This window comes from Uloborus diversus, chromosome 5, assembly GCF_026930045.1.
Source record: "Uloborus diversus isolate 005 chromosome 5, Udiv.v.3.1, whole genome shotgun sequence".
In the NCBI taxonomy this organism is placed as follows: Eukaryota; Metazoa; Arthropoda; class Arachnida; order Araneae; family Uloboridae; genus Uloborus; species Uloborus diversus.
In genome coordinates this window covers 106,882,133-106,897,906 of record NC_072735.1, presented here as the reverse complement: position 1 = coordinate 106,897,906, position 15,774 = coordinate 106,882,133, and the positions used below count along the sequence as shown (strand labels likewise).

General features: G+C 32.9%; 1 protein-coding gene across 1 annotated transcript in view; it reads left to right on the top strand.

The window, feature by feature from the left end:
- The first annotated feature begins 482 nt into the window (after positions 1-482).
- LOC129223066 (translational activator of cytochrome c oxidase 1-like) overlaps positions 483-15,774 on the top strand; it is a 55,529-nt gene continuing 40,237 nt past the window's right edge. Inside the window, exon 1 of the mRNA XM_054857631.1 lies at positions 483-808. Coding sequence (XP_054713606.1) covers positions 547-808 — 262 coding nt within the window. The 5' untranslated portion in view covers positions 483-546. The remainder of the gene's footprint in view (positions 809-15,774) is intronic.

Genomic DNA, 15,774 nt, shown 5'->3' with positions numbered 1-15,774 from the left:
CAGATCAACGAATCTATGTGAATAAGGTGGGAAAGTAAAAAATTTGATGCGCGTATTCCGCTCATTTGAATGAGACTCTGCTTCTGCAAAAGCTGACATCGGTAAAAATAAATTTATCCATTTCCGGCTGTAAAACGGTGTTTGTCATTCCATACAATCCGTGGTCAGACAGTAAGCATAAAAAAAGGAACATGCTCTTTTTCAAAATAAAAAAAACAAAAAGATACAACTTAATATAGTCACATCCAAGAAAATGTTTCACTTACTTTCATGCATATTTAATTGTAAAAATATCATCATAATAAATACATTAACACATTACTCATTACTACATTCTTCAAGCCATTTTATAAACCACGCACGAGCACGAGGTACAGGAAGAATCCTTGTCGCCAAGTCTGAGAATGATATCATTTAGCGCCAAAATATAGGGTTGCCTCCCGTTTATCTGTCAGGATCGTTCCTGCATTGACCGATTTCCATCGCACACTAGCTCCTCTCTCTTCTGCCCTTTCTGGTGAAATATTTAGCTAATTGCTTTCAACAATGTTGTTTTTTAAATATTACCGAAGTCTAAGACTCTTCAATTTCGTATGTCTAAAAAAATATCAAACTTTTTCAGCAGTAAAATTGTTCAAATTTAACTCTGCGTTTACACGATTTTTAACGCAGTCACAAACTGAAGTACAACAACAACATATTTATAATCATCGCCTTTCTTGGAATGACATAAACATCAATGGTTATGATGTAACAAATGCTTTTATTCGTTTTAAATATATGCGTTTGATTAAGTCTGCAATTAAGGGTGAGTATTTGAATGCAAAGCATGAGCACTTCGTATTTTAATTATATCTAATTTGATTTGTTTAACCTTATATATCGTCACTTCAGAGCAACAGTAAGATATCTTAGTGTTATATCTGTGATTAGATATCTTACTGTTGCTCTAAGGCGACGATATATTGATGAACCTCTTATGACTGTAAAGCAAAATCTCTCCTTATAATTCTAATATGCTTAGTATGAAAGGCAAACGCTCGATTCTACATATAAAAAAAACGGAGAATTGTACGCTTGATAATTTTGTCACATTGGAAAATACCCCTGATCATTCTGCTGTGAATGGGACATCGGATACATTGGGCAAACAGGAAAGGAATTGAAATTTATTCTGTAAGAACATGAAAATTATGTGAAGAAACGAGAAAATATAAAGTTGTCAATTGCTAAAATTGTTTCTTCTGATCAAAGAGGGTCAGAGGCTTCCAGATAAATCAGACATAAGTTCAATCAAAAGGGCACTTTTCGAAGAATTTTGTAGGAAAAAAGTTGCTTTAGTTGTATGAAAACCTCTGCACAATTCCAGCAGGCAAGGAAAATGTGAGAACTAATGAAGTTTCAAGGCAGTGAAAAATTTTTGAGGGGGCAGAACCCCCCCCCCCCCCAATAATTTAAGAAACTTATTAGGTATTTAATGCTTTCTATTCTCACAACTTTGTCTTTTTCCTTATTTAAAGATAGTTACCTTGTAAAATACATTCAGTAATGAGTCAAAACAAATAATTATTATGGTAAAAAGCAGGTTAACTGAAAACAAGTTGTGTAAATAATGATAGTGTTACGGTGCTGCGAGTACTTACTAGAATTTGTCCCAGTGTGCGAACTTGTGGGATGAAGTCTGTCCGATCAACAATGGGGCAGAAGCGAGTGAACAACTTGGCTGTTCTTCATAAACAACGAGATATTTTGGATGAATTGGATATTTGATCAGTCGTTAACGACTTCAAATTCAGCAATCTAATTAGGCAGTCGACATTTGCACCTTTCTAAAGACAGCCCTAATAATGGTATTTAAAGCAATTTAAAAAATATCTGTAAAATAGAGAATTAACTACATACCGAATGTTAGATTTAAAATTTCAAAATATTATTACTATTTTATTACCATATTACTATAGTACTGTATTAGTTACTTTCAAATACTTTTATATTTTTTGGGTATAAGACCCTATAAAAACCTGCTATTTACATACTATGTACACTTTATTGACCAAGGTCGTATCCAGAAATTTTTTTCGAGGGGGCCCCGAATTAGCACATTGCCCTAACACACACACACACATACATAGACACACCAAACGCATAAAAATGTTAACATAGAAGACTTTTTGTCTTGATTTTTAATGATTCCACTGTTTGGACTGTTGTTATTTAATTTTAATTTCTTATTATTTTTCTTATTCACCTTGTAGTGGTAAGGATAACAAGAGAGTGTCCCTTTAAGTCGGATGTAGAACATCCATAATTTCAGGGGGTCCGGGGGTTTTCCCCCAAGAAATTTTTGAAAAAAAAAATCTGTATTTTGAGATCTTATATTAGGTAATTGAGACTACAAAAATATGAAAAAAAAAAAAGGCAAACAAAGTCTTTCAAAAGTTATACATTCTTTTGCAAATCAAGATCAAACAAAATAAAAATTGCTTGCTCAACAAATCATGGAAATTAATGGACAGAGAGGAGAAAGAGAAGCACCCTGTCATCTGCTCATATCGGCTTTTTAGTGAAGTTTGTTTTTGATCACTAACCCTACTCCTTTTTTTTTCATTTAATGCCCTACAGTATGAAAATTCTAAAAAATAGTTTAAAAGAAATGGTGTAGACATTCAGAACATAAGAACAGAAGAGTAATATTCTGGCCATTTGTATAATTCATACTTTATTTTCTTGATAAGATAAAAAATTTAAGAACTTTTCAAGAAATTTCAAAAACTTAAATAATTTTCAAAGACTCTCAAACAGTTGAAATTATTTGAATCTCTTTATTTACACTTTTCAGAAGTTGATTGCACAGTCTTACAAAATGATTATAACTTTGTAAGACACACCCGTTTTAATAAAGTCAGACAAAACAACGTAAGTAGAAGCACAAATTTGTAAAACGAAATATTTCTCGAAACAAACTTTTTTTTTTTCAATCACAAGTAGTTGCAGAAAATGAAAGAGAGTAGAGTAAGTGTTATTTTTTTTCTCATACTTAAGGTATTAACAGTATACAGTAGAGGTAAGAAAAAAAAACAATCAATAACAAAAGAACTTCCATGATACTGAATTCGGCATTAAATAAATGCAAGACATGAAACATATCAGTCACAAAAATGATCTTGAAAATTATGCTACAAAAATGCGAGAATCGTTATTTTTGCATTTTTTACTCAGAATGTATCAAGGAGCTTAATTTGGCACATCTTGGTAACAAGATACTCGCCTAATCGGAAACTAGGGGCCCAGTGTTTGGGGAGTCCCCGGCTCGAAATCAGTACAGTGTAAGTTTTATAAGAGTTATAGGGGGAGGAGGCCGCAGGTGTCGTGCACAGAGGGGAGAAAGGACACCTGTTGGCCCGGGCCCAGAGCTTAAATGGGGCCCAATATTTTTAAACCTAGGGCTGAAAATATGGGTAAACAATATGGGAGGGGCCCCAAAAAAGACATTTGTGACAGCCACCAAAATTTCTGTGCACGTCCCTGGAGGAGGAAGTGCACAGAAGTCAGTTTGGTAGACTTGAAAAACAACAAACTGACCAAGTGCCTGCCTTAACCCTGTACTGCACTGAATTGAATTGGGAAAGAGAGCAGGAAGTCCTCATTAAAGGTCTAAATTTCAAGTGTGCCTTGCAGCTAATGAGAACTAGAACTGCTTTTTCTGTATTTCTTCAAAATATTATAAATATTGAATAGTAGCAAAATTAAGAATAAAAAAAACTTTGTTATTTTCCCTTTCTGACATTAGGAATTAAAAAAAAAAAAAATCTTCTGTTTTACGGTACAAAACATTTTGGGTTTCGGGGGGGGGGGGGCGTCAGGCCCCCCCCTCTGTATACGGCCCTGTTATTGACTACTAGTGGTACCCGCACAGCTTTGCCCGTTGTCGTAAATTAAAAGGTCGTGGTGCCTATATATTTACAGATAATGAATGAGGAATTTCTCGCCGATTTGCTATGTTCATTTGCTCGCCCATATGTTACGGTTCCACGTTATGATATTTTCATAATTTAATTTTCTATTCCACATTATGATAATTTGCTGGGTAAAATGTTCTTAAATTTGGAACAGAAAAAGAACAAAATCGAATTTTTGAAAACTCGCTTTGAGGTGCACACTCTCATGCCTACAAACTAAATTTTGTGTCAAATTTCATGAAAATCGGCCGAACGGTTTAGGCGCTTTGCACGTCACAGAGATCTCGATATCCAGACAGAGAAATTTTGAGCTTTATTACTAGTAAAGATAAAGATATTAAACAAATTAACTTTGGGATATAATTTTTATTTAATGAACTCTGAGCATTATTCAAAGTAAGTTTAAATTAGCTATTTCACTTATTAATCAAAGTGTGCCAGCAATACTTTATTTTTTTTAATGATAGTTTTAAGATTTATTTAAGTATAATTTCAATCTTTTTTATAGATATATATTCACTGTTCTGTAATAGTTTAAAAACAAATTTATTATACTATAAATTAAATAAACTTAACAAAGATATCGTATGTGTTTTTTTTTTTTTTTGTTTTTCAAAGCCAAAATATGTGTCTAGTTAGTGAGAGTCGAGTTTTCGGGTTCTAATGCTGATAGTATATAACTCTAAAACGCTTAAAAAACAGTGAAACTTACTTTTCCCCATCTCCAATTTAGAAATTTTCCTCTGGTTAGACCCGTGGTATGCCCCCCCCCCTCCCAATATTGTTCGTAGGTCGGTAGCACTGGGAGTGGCCTACCATACAAGTCAAGTGCCCTACCTTCTATCAATGCCTAGCATGGCACTGCAAGACTTCCCCCAAAATATAACTGTAAAAAGGTCCCTCACTTAAGGCAAGTGACATGATCTAACTGAACCAGAAAATTTGTATACCAAATCTTAGATTGACTTTGAAAACGACATGCCACATACAGGGTTGTTTGATTTAAACCACGTTGGTTTAAACCATGGTTTTAACCATGGTTTAAAACCAATTGTTTTTTTTTTTTTTTAAACCATGCAGTTTTTTTAAAAAATGTTTTTTTTTTAAAGCCAAAAAAAAAAATTCATTTTACAGGTTTACATTGATTTCCCCCACACATATTGAAAAATGTAAAATTCCATTTATGCTAAGTTCCTAGCTAAGTTGCAGAGATAAATACTAAAACTGGGGCATTCCACGGTATTTTTGACGTTATGTAGAGTCCGTAACGTGACCTTTTTTGCCATAACTTTTTCATTTTACCGTTTGATTTTGCAAATAATTTTAATTTGAGCTGGTGTGTTGGTAGGAAAAGATAAAAATAAAATAATATGCTAATCAAATAGTAAATTAACAAGAAGTTCCGTCTAGAACTAGACGAGCCTACTTTCCCGTATACCCATACTACTTTCTAGTACCTGATCAATATTTTCAAAAATAGCTAAAATCGCAAATTTTTTCAAACATATTTTTTTTAATATTTTAAGGTGATTTCTAGGAATAAAATATTCCTTACTTTTCTTCAAAAAAACGAACAAATAAAATAGCAGCACCTTTTAAACAAAGCAGCTAATACACTTCTTTCCATTAAAAAATTTTTTTAACAGCTTTCAAAACGAAAAAATAATAATAAGTTCATTAAAATAAATACATCATATAAAAAAAATCGTTTCTTTTTCCCCTGTTGCCGAAAATAATTTTTTAAACGAATTAATGCACTTACCAAAATAAAAAAAAAAACAATAAAATGTCAACTTAAGGAAATAATTTTCATTGTCAAAAAAAAAAAAAAAAAAAAAAAAATCGTCTGCGCATATTTTTCGAGTTTATTCACCGAAAACTAAATACCTAAATTAAAACTTCAGCGTGAAAATAAAAACATCATATCAACAATAATTATTTCACAGTTAAAGCCACAGCAGCGGAGTCGGAGTCGGAGTCAATCTCATTTTGGGATAAAAGAATCGGAGTCGAATATCCAAGAATCGGAGTCAGTCATTTGTCCTCCGTGTATAAATGTTTGCCAAAGCTACGAAGTCAGAGTCGAAGTCGGGGAGTCGGAGTCCGATTAATTGTCGGGAACAGGAGTCAGAGTCGGTGTCAGGTCCCCCTAAATTCTCGGAGTCGGAGTCGGGAGTAGGTCGTCAAGAGCTATTTCCAACAAAGTTTGAAGTAAATCTGCCTTCAAGTACGGAATCTACATTGACTTTCAGTTTCCCCCGTAGCCGCTAATGTTAAGGGATTTGAACTGTTCAAAATTGAACGGAAAATTGTTCAAATCAAAAAGATATCTTATATACAAGTTTTTTATCAAAAGCTTTTTCCTACAAAGTTTGTTTGAAGCAAATTCGCCTCACAGTTCGGAATTGCTTTGAATTTCCCCGTAGGCGCTAATGTTAAGATTTTTTGAACTGTTCAAAATTGAACAAAAAATAGTTCAAATCAAAAAGTGAAATATGGGAATGAGGTGTCCTCGCCGAGATCTTTCGAACAAAAAAAAGTTTGTTCGAATCGGACTATTCATTCAAAAGTTATTAGGGGGGGACAGACAGACAGACAGACAGACCGACAGACATTTTCCCCCATCTCAATACCCCTACTTTCCAATTTTTAATTTTTCAATATTTATTTAATTATTTTATTTATTTTTGACTTTTTTTGTTTTTCACGATATTTTTAAGATGCATTAAGCCTTCTTTCATGCTTTTTTCTTCTTTTTCTGACTTTTACTGGGAAAGTAGGCTAAAAAGTTATGGCAAAAAAGGTCACGTTACAGACTCTACATAAATGTCAAAAATACCGTGGAATGCCCCAACTGCAAAGTTGCTTCTTCAAAATGTATTACAAGCATAGCTGCCAAGTGCTCCCGTTTTTCCCGGAGTTTCTCCGATTTTTATTGCATACTCCGAAAATCCGATTTTTTCCAAAAAATTCCGTTTTTTTGACTTTGCTTGTACACTTTTCGATTTTTGAGGAAAAAGAAGAAATTTCCCTATCCTCGAAGGCAGGAATTGTGCCCAAACTCAACAAAAGAGAAGACAATTTGATGCTTTGGAAGCTTAATGTCAGGATAAACACTGAGGGGGAGCGCCGATTGGAGATCGTCGTTTTTTCATCGAGCATTTCAGCTACGTGTAAAACGTAGCCGCCATGTTTGGTCATTCACAAGATTGAAGTTAGCAGACGATACTTAAGCGCCTTCGTTTTCAAAGACAAAGCAGAATTGGGTGTTTCTTTTAACTGCAAACTAATGAAAATAAGCAAAATGTGCTGCAAAATGTTTTTTTTTTTGGTTATTTTAAATAATTTTATTGAGAAATATGAAAACAGTTATACCATTTAAAATTTCATTTTATCCTTATTGCTTTGGACACGAATGTGCTAAAAATTCGCAATTAAATTGTAGTTTCATGGGGATTTTTTATTTTTGAATTATTTTCATGCTATAAATTCAAAATTTTATATCTGAATTTTTGACTTAGTCGCCATATTTGGTCATTTGCGAGATTTTAGTACACAAGACTCTTAAGTGGCCAAGTTTTCAAAATCGGAATTAGATGTTTTGTTGCAATGCAAACTATTGAAAATAATGCAAAAATGGGCTTTTTTTCTTTTTCCCCCGGAAAATTCTAAATTTTTTTCTTGAAAAATGCAAATTTTTTTCTTCAGAATATTGTTTTATCCTCATTGGTTTAGACTAATGTGCTAAAAACTCGCTATTTCGTCAAAATTTTAGTTTTTTAAGGGTCATTTATTATTTATAATTGCTTTTCATGCTATAAATTCAAAATTTTATATCTGAATTTTTGACTTAGTCGCCATATTTGGTCATTTGCGAGATTTTAGTACACAAGACTCTTAAGGCTGCTCTTCAGTGGGGAAGGAAAACGATCTCGCTTGAAAATGGGCTTTTTCTTTAAACGAAAGCAATGTTCATCAGTGAAGTGATTGACACTTCAACAACCAATAGAACGAGCGGTGGCCGATGAAAGTGTGGATCATGTGACCTGTCACATTTTGCAGGGGGACAGACCGGACGCTCCCCTGCTGTGCAGAGTAGTCGAAGGAGGTAATAGCTGACGGCGAAATGAAACCGCAGCTTTTTACAGACCCTTCCAAGGAAATTCTAGTTCTTTCCCTCTTGAGTCTTGACTACATAGGTAAAAGAAAAATTACTCAGTGTAAAAGGCGCGGCATTTTGCAATCCCGCTTGTGATATTAATTTATTTGCATTCACACTAAAATTAATTTTTGAAACGAAGATTTTTTTCCCCATTAATACGGTTCCTGATCTCATCTTGGAAAAATTAACGAATGAATGAATATTTGCAATAAATAAATTTATAAATTCGTTTTATTTTTAGAAAAATGTTCGTTATTGAAAATTGATAATATCAAAAAAGGAAGGAAAAAAAAGATAGCCTACATGACCACACTGAATTTTAACGAAATGAACTCCGAATTCTAACAAAAAAATATTCTTTAAAAATGGATGATCCTACTTAATAAATCTGAAAAATCGAGTGCCGAATAAAAGTGGGGACTAACTAGTTATCGGTTGGCGAAATTCTTTCACTTCCTCTGCCTGTTTGCCACTCTCCCCAACCCCATCCGAGTTAGCAGAAAACATTCTTACTTTGCATAGTTAATACTTGATTGTACAATAAACATTAATGCCACTAATTACTTACATTAACCTTTATTTGAACTGATAATATTTATATTTTAGTGCTAAATTAAATACTACTTTGTTGGTTAGTTACCTGTTTTACAAATGTAGTGGCGACTAGAAAAAAATGTGGCTACTATAAATGCCTTTTTTCACCACTGGTGACCAGAAAATTCCCCTAATCTTTATCTTTGAATCCTTTTCTTTTTGAAAAAATATTTATTTATTTATCTAAGTACTATATGCAGTTGAGAAGGCTACGATAGCATTTCTCAAGGGGTTGTTATGGTGAAAGTTCTTTCAAATTGAGCATAACAACGGCAAAATCGCGGACGGCTACGGATAAGGATTTCCTGAATTTGAAAAATTAAAGATTTTTCTCTGATCTTTGTATGCAAGGGTGCTCACCCTGCTCCAAGCTCAAAGGCAAAAATCACTCCTTCCCCGCTCTCAATGTTTGTAAACTATCTTGCGTTGAAATTTTGCAATAAAACTAAACCTAGCACTTTTAGAGTCTCAGATTCCCAGTTACTAAATTCGGCAAAATACATGAGGTATTACATGCATTATATGACCAAAAGTATTGGGACACTTTCAAAAATTCACAATTTTACGGATTTCTCAAAAAATAAAAGACCAATTGCTCTCTGCTCTGTAATTTTTTTCTCATGAAAAGTATACTCCAGACGTCAAATCCAATAACAATTAAGTCTGATATTCATTTAGGGGACCAGCAACAAATAATCTGTTCTTATCATGAATCACTCTATAACGATGGCAGGAAAGTGTTGCCAGTTTGCTAACAATTCCTTACCATTCGTCGCCTATCCTAGAATTATAGAAATTCGGCTCATTAGATTGCTGATAACTTTTTAAAATTTAAAGAAATTGCGGTGGAATTTTTTTCATGGATTGTAGCATGTATCTGAGCTTTGAATTATGAACGTAATAAATTGCTATCTTTCGTGTCTGCGCAGTGAAAAATTAATAGCTTTAACTGTTCATATTTCAACAAATTTTCAATATTTTAACTTTAAATTTTATTATTATGTTTCTCTAAAATGCTGTCAAATATTTTAAAAGTTTAGTAACGTTTGACGAAATACTCTGCGTAATATAAGGCGAAAACCTTCAAAAAAATTTTGCATTTTTGAAAGAAATGCTTATATTTCCATGGGTATAAGAGATACTTTCACAAAAATATAAAAATAAGTTTTTGATAGATTTTTAACTCATTTCTGAAAATTATAGCTTATTCCCAGCAATTTGCAATGAAAAATTATCAAAAAACTTTTTTACTCAATTTGTTGTCGGTCCCCTAAATGAATAGCAGACTTAATTTTTATTGGAAAATGACAACTAGAGTATACATTTTATGCGAAACAAATTATAGAGCAATTGGTCTATTATTTCTCGAGAAATCCCTAAACATGTGAATTTTTGAAAGTGTCCCAATGCTTTTGGTCATACAGTGTATATAGTGCTTCTACTTCAACACATTGAGTTTTTATTAAAATTTTCTAATGAGTCTTGTTGGTGTCTGATCCTCGTTAGTTGTCATAATAAATATTAAGGGTTGTCCTTTTTCTCAGAAGGCACGAAAATATTACCTACATGTATATCTGCCTGAAAAAAAAAAAAAAAAAAAAAAATCTCGAAATACTTAGATGAAAAAAAATCTCAACGCCTCGCTCTGCCAGATTTTAAAGTTTTTATCGCTCTGCCTCGTTTTCATGCATCTTGCATTTAATGAATCAATAATAAAAAATAAAAAAAAGGGCAAGAAACAGATTTGCAGGAAATACATAAAGTTGAAACAAAAGTGAAAATGAACAGCTTACATTTAGGAAAGCAATTATAGGTACAAGTAAGGGTTCACAATTTAAAAAAAAAAAAAAAACAAACAAGACAAACTTTTTCTTTTAAGTTCTGTGTTACGCACTTCTGTGCCGAAAAATTATCGTATCCTGTCTTCAGTCACAGAATAAAATGAATGTTCTAATCCAATGATTATCAAGTAATTTTGACGTTATGTAGAGTCCGTAACGTGACCTTTTTTGCCATAACTTTTTCATTTACCGTTTGATTTGCAAATAATTTTAATTTGAGCTGGTGTGTTGGTAGGAAAAGATAAAAATAAAATAATATGCTAATCAAATAGTAAATTAACAAGAAGTTCCGTCTAGAACTAGACGAGCCTACTTTCCCGTATACCCATACTACTTTCTAGTACCTGATCAATATTTTCAAAAATAGCTAAAATCGCAAATTTTTTCAAACATATTTTTTTTAATATTTTAAGGTGATTTCTAGGAATAAAATATTCCTTACTTTTCTTCAAAAAAAACGAACAAATAAAATAGCAGCACCTTTTAAACAAAGCAGCTAATACACTTCTTTCCATTAAAAAAATTTTTTAACAGCTTTCAAAACGAAAAAATAATAATAAGTTCATTAAAATAAATACATCATATAAAAAAAATCGTTTCTTTTTCCCCTGTTGCCGAAAATAATTTTTTAAACGAATTAATGCACTTACCAAAATAAAAAAAAAAACAAAATGTCAACTTAAGGAAATAATTTTCATTGTCAAAAAAAAAAAAAAAAAAAATCGTCTGCGCATATTTTTCGAGTTTATTCACCGAAAACTAAATACCTAAATTAAAACTTCAGCGTGAAAATAAAAACAAATCATATCAACAATAATTATTTCACAGTTAAAGCCACAGCAGCGGAGTCGGAGTCAATCTCATTTTGGGATAAAAGAATCGGAGTCGAATATCCAAGAATCGGAGTCAGTCATTTGTCCTCCGTGTATAAATGTTTGCCAAAGCTACGAAGTCAGAGTCGAAGTCGGGGAGTCGGAGTCCGATTAATTGTCGGGAACAGGAGTCAGAGTCGGTGTCAGGTCCCCCTAAATTCTCGGAGTCGGAGTCGGGAGTAGGTCGTCAAGAGCTATTTCCAACAAAGTTTGAAGTAAATCCGCCTTCAAGTACGGAATCTACATTGACTTTCAGTTTCCCCGTAGGCGCTAATGTTAAGGGATTTGAACTGTTCAAAATTGAACGGAAAATTGTTCAAATCAAAAAGATATCTTATATACAAGTTTTTTATCAAAAGCTTTTTCCTACAAAGTTTGTTTGAAGCAAATTCGCCTCGCAGTTCGGAATTGCTTTGAATTTCCCCGTAGGCGCTAATGTTAAGATTTTTTGAACTGTTCAAAATTGAACAAAAAATAGTTCAAATCAAAAAGTGAAATATGGGAATGAGGTGTCCTCGCCGAGATCTTTCGAACAAAAAAAAGTTTGTTCGAATCGGACTATTCATTCAAAAGTTATTAGGGGGGGACAGACAGACAGACCGACAGACAGACAGACCGACAGACAGACCGACAGACATTTTTCCCCATCTCAATACCCTACTTTCCAATTTTTAATTTTTCAATATTTATTTAATTATTTTATTTATTTTTGACTTTTTTTGTTTTTCACGATATTTTTAAGATGCATTAAGCCTTCTTTCATGCTTTTTTCTTCTTTTTCTGACTTTTACTGGGAAAGTAGGCTAAAAAGTTATGGCAAAAAAGGTCACGTTACAGACTCTACATAAATGTCAAAAATACCGTGGAATGCCCCAACTGCAAAGTTGCTTCTTCAAAATGTATTACAAGCAAAGCTGCCAAGTGCTCCGTTTTTCCCGGAGTTTCTCCGATTTTTATTGCGTACTCCGAAAATCCGATTTTTTCCAAAAAACTCCGTTTTTTTGACTTTGCTTGTACACTTTTCGATTTTTGAGGAAAAAGAAGAAATTTCCCTATCCTCGAAGGCAGGAATTGTGCCCAAACTCAACAAAAGAGAAGACAATTTGATGCTTTGGAAGCTTAATGTCAGGATAAACACTGAGGGGGAGCGCCGATTGGAGATCGTCGTTTTTTCATCGAGCATTTCAGCTACGTGTAAAACGTAGCCGCCATGTTTGGTCATTCACAAGATTGAAGTTAGCAGACGATACTTAAGCGCCTTCGTTTTCAAAGACAAAGCAGAATTGGGTGTTTCTTTTAACTGCAAACTAATGAAAATAAGCAAAATGTGCTGCAAAAGGTTTTTTTTTTTTGGTTATTTTAAATAATTTTATTGAGAAATATGAAAACAGTTATACCATTTAAAATTTCATTTTATCCTTATTGCTTTGGACACGAATGTGCTAAAAATTCGCAATTAAATTGTAGTTTCATGGGGATTTTTTATTTTTGAATTATTTTCATGCTATAAATTCAAAATTTTATATCTGAATTTTTGACTTAGTCGCCATATTTGGTCATTTGCGAGATTTTAGTACACAAGACTCTTAAGTGGCCAAGTTTTCAAAATCGGAATTAGATGTTTTGTTGCAATGCAAACTATTGAAAATAATGCAAAAATGGGCTTTTTTTCTTTTTCCCCCGGAAAATTCTAAATTTTTTTCTTGAAAAATGCAAATTTTTTTCTTCAGAATATTGTTTTATCCTCATTGGTTTAGACTAATGTGCTAAAAACTCGCTATTTCGTCAAAATTTTAGTTTTTTAAGGGTCATTTATTATTTATAATTGCTTTTCATGCTATAAATTCAAAATTTTATATCTGAATTTTTGACTTAGTCGCCATATTTGGTCATTTGCGAGATTTTAGTACACAAGACTCTTAAGGCTGCTCTTCAGTGGGGAAGGAAAACGATCTCGCTTGAAAATGGGCTTTTTCTTTAAACGAAAGCAATGTTCATCAGTGAAGTGATTGACACTTCAACAACCAATAGAACGAGCGGTGGCCGATGAAAGTGTGGATCATGTGACCTGTCACATTTTGCAGGGGGACAGACCGGACGCTCCCCCTGCTGTGCAGAGTAGTCGAAGGAGGTAATAGCTGACGGCGAAATGAAACCGCAGCTTTTTACAGACCCTTCCAAGGAAATTCTAGTTCTTTCCCTCTTGAGTCTTGACTACATAGGTAAAAGAAAAATTACTCAGTGTAAAAGGCGCGGCATTTTGCAATCCCGCTTGTGATATTAATTTATTTGCATTCACACTAAAATTAATTTTTGAAACAAAGATTTTTTTCCCCATTATTACGGTTCCTGATCTCATCTTGGAAAAATTAACGAATGAATGAATATTTGCAATAAATAAATTTATAAATTCGTTTTATTTTTAGAAAAATGTTCGTTATTGAAAATTGATAATATCAAAAAAGGAAGGAAAAAAAAGATAGCCTACATGACCACACTGAATTTTAACGAAATGAACTCCGAATTCTAACAAAAAAATATTCTTTAAAAATGGATGATCCTACTTAATAAATCTGAAAAATCGAGTGCCGAATAAAAGTGGGGACTAACTAGTTATCGGTTGGCGAAATTCTTTCACTTCCTCTGCCTGTTTGCCACTCTCCCCAACCCCATCCGAGTTAGCAGAAAACATTCTTACTTTGCATAGTTAATACTTGATTGTACAATAAACATTAATGCCACTAATTACTTACATTAACCTTTATTTGAACTGATAATATTTATATTTTAGTGCTAAATTAAATACTACTTTGTTGGTTAGTTACCTGTTTTACAAATGTAGTGGCGACTAGAAAAAAATGTGGCTACTATAAATGCCTTTTCTCACCACTGGTGACCAGAAAATTCCCCTAATCTTTATCTTTGAATCCTTTTCTTTTTGAAAAAATATTTATTTATTTATCTAAGTACTATATGCAGATGAGAAGGCTACGATAGCATTTCTCAAGGGGTTGTTATGGTGAAAGTTCTTTCAAATTGAGCATAACAACGGCAAAATCGCGGACGGCTACGGATAAGGATTTCCTGAATTTGAAAAATTAAAGATTTTTCTCTGATCTTTGTATGCAAGGGTGCTCACCCTGCTCCAAGCTCAAAGGCAAAAATCACTCCTTCCCCCACTCTCAATGTTTGTAAACTATCTTGCGTTGAAATTTTGCAATAAAACTAAACCTAGCACTTTTAGAGTCTCAGATTCCCAGTTACTAAATTCGGCAAAATACATGAGGTATTACATGCATTATATGACCAAAAGTATTGGGACACTTTCAAAAATTCACAATTTTACGGATTTCTCAAAAAATAAAAGACCAATTGCTCTCTGCTCTGTAATTTTTTTCTCATGAAAAGTATACTCCAGACGTCAAATCCAATAACAATTAAGTCTGATATTCATTTAGGGGACCAGCAACAAATAATCTGTTCTTATCATGAATCACTCTATAACGATGGCAGGAAAGTGTTGCCAGTTTGCTAACAATTCCTTACCATTCGTTGCCTATCCTAGAATTATAGAAATTCGGCTCATTAGATTGCTGATAACTTTTTAAAATTTAAAGAAATTGCGGTGGAATTTTTTTCATGGATTGTAGCATGTATCTGAGCTTTGAATTATGAACGTTATAAATTGCTATCTTTCGTGTCTGCGCAGTGAAAAATTAATAGCTTTAACTGTTCATATTTCAACAAATTTTCAATATTTTAACTTTAAATTTTATTATTATGTTTCTCTAAAATGCTGTCAAATATTTTAAAAGTTTAGTAACGTTTGACGAAATACTCTGCGTAATATAAGGCGAAAACCTTCAAAAAAATTTTGCATTTTTGAAAGAAATGCTTATATTTCCATGGGTATAAGAGATACTTTCACAAAAATATAAAAATAAGTTTTTGATAGATTTTTAACTCATTTCTGAAAATTATAGCTTATTCCCAGCAATTTGCAATGAAAAATTATCAAAAAACTTTTTTACTCAATTTGTTGTCGGTCCCCTAAATGAATAGCAGACTTAATTTTTATTGGAAAATGACAACTAGAGTATACATTTTATGCGAAACAAATTATAGAGCAATTGGTCTATTATTTCTCAAGAAATCCCTAAACATGTGAATTTTTGAAAGTGTCCCAATGCTTTTGGTCATACAGTGTATATAGTGCTTCTACTTCAACACATTGAGTTTTTATTAAAATTTTCTAATGAGTCTTGTTGGTGTCTGATCCTCGTTAGTTGTCATAATAAATATTAAGGGTTGTCCTTTTTCTCAGAAGGCACGAAAATATTACCTAC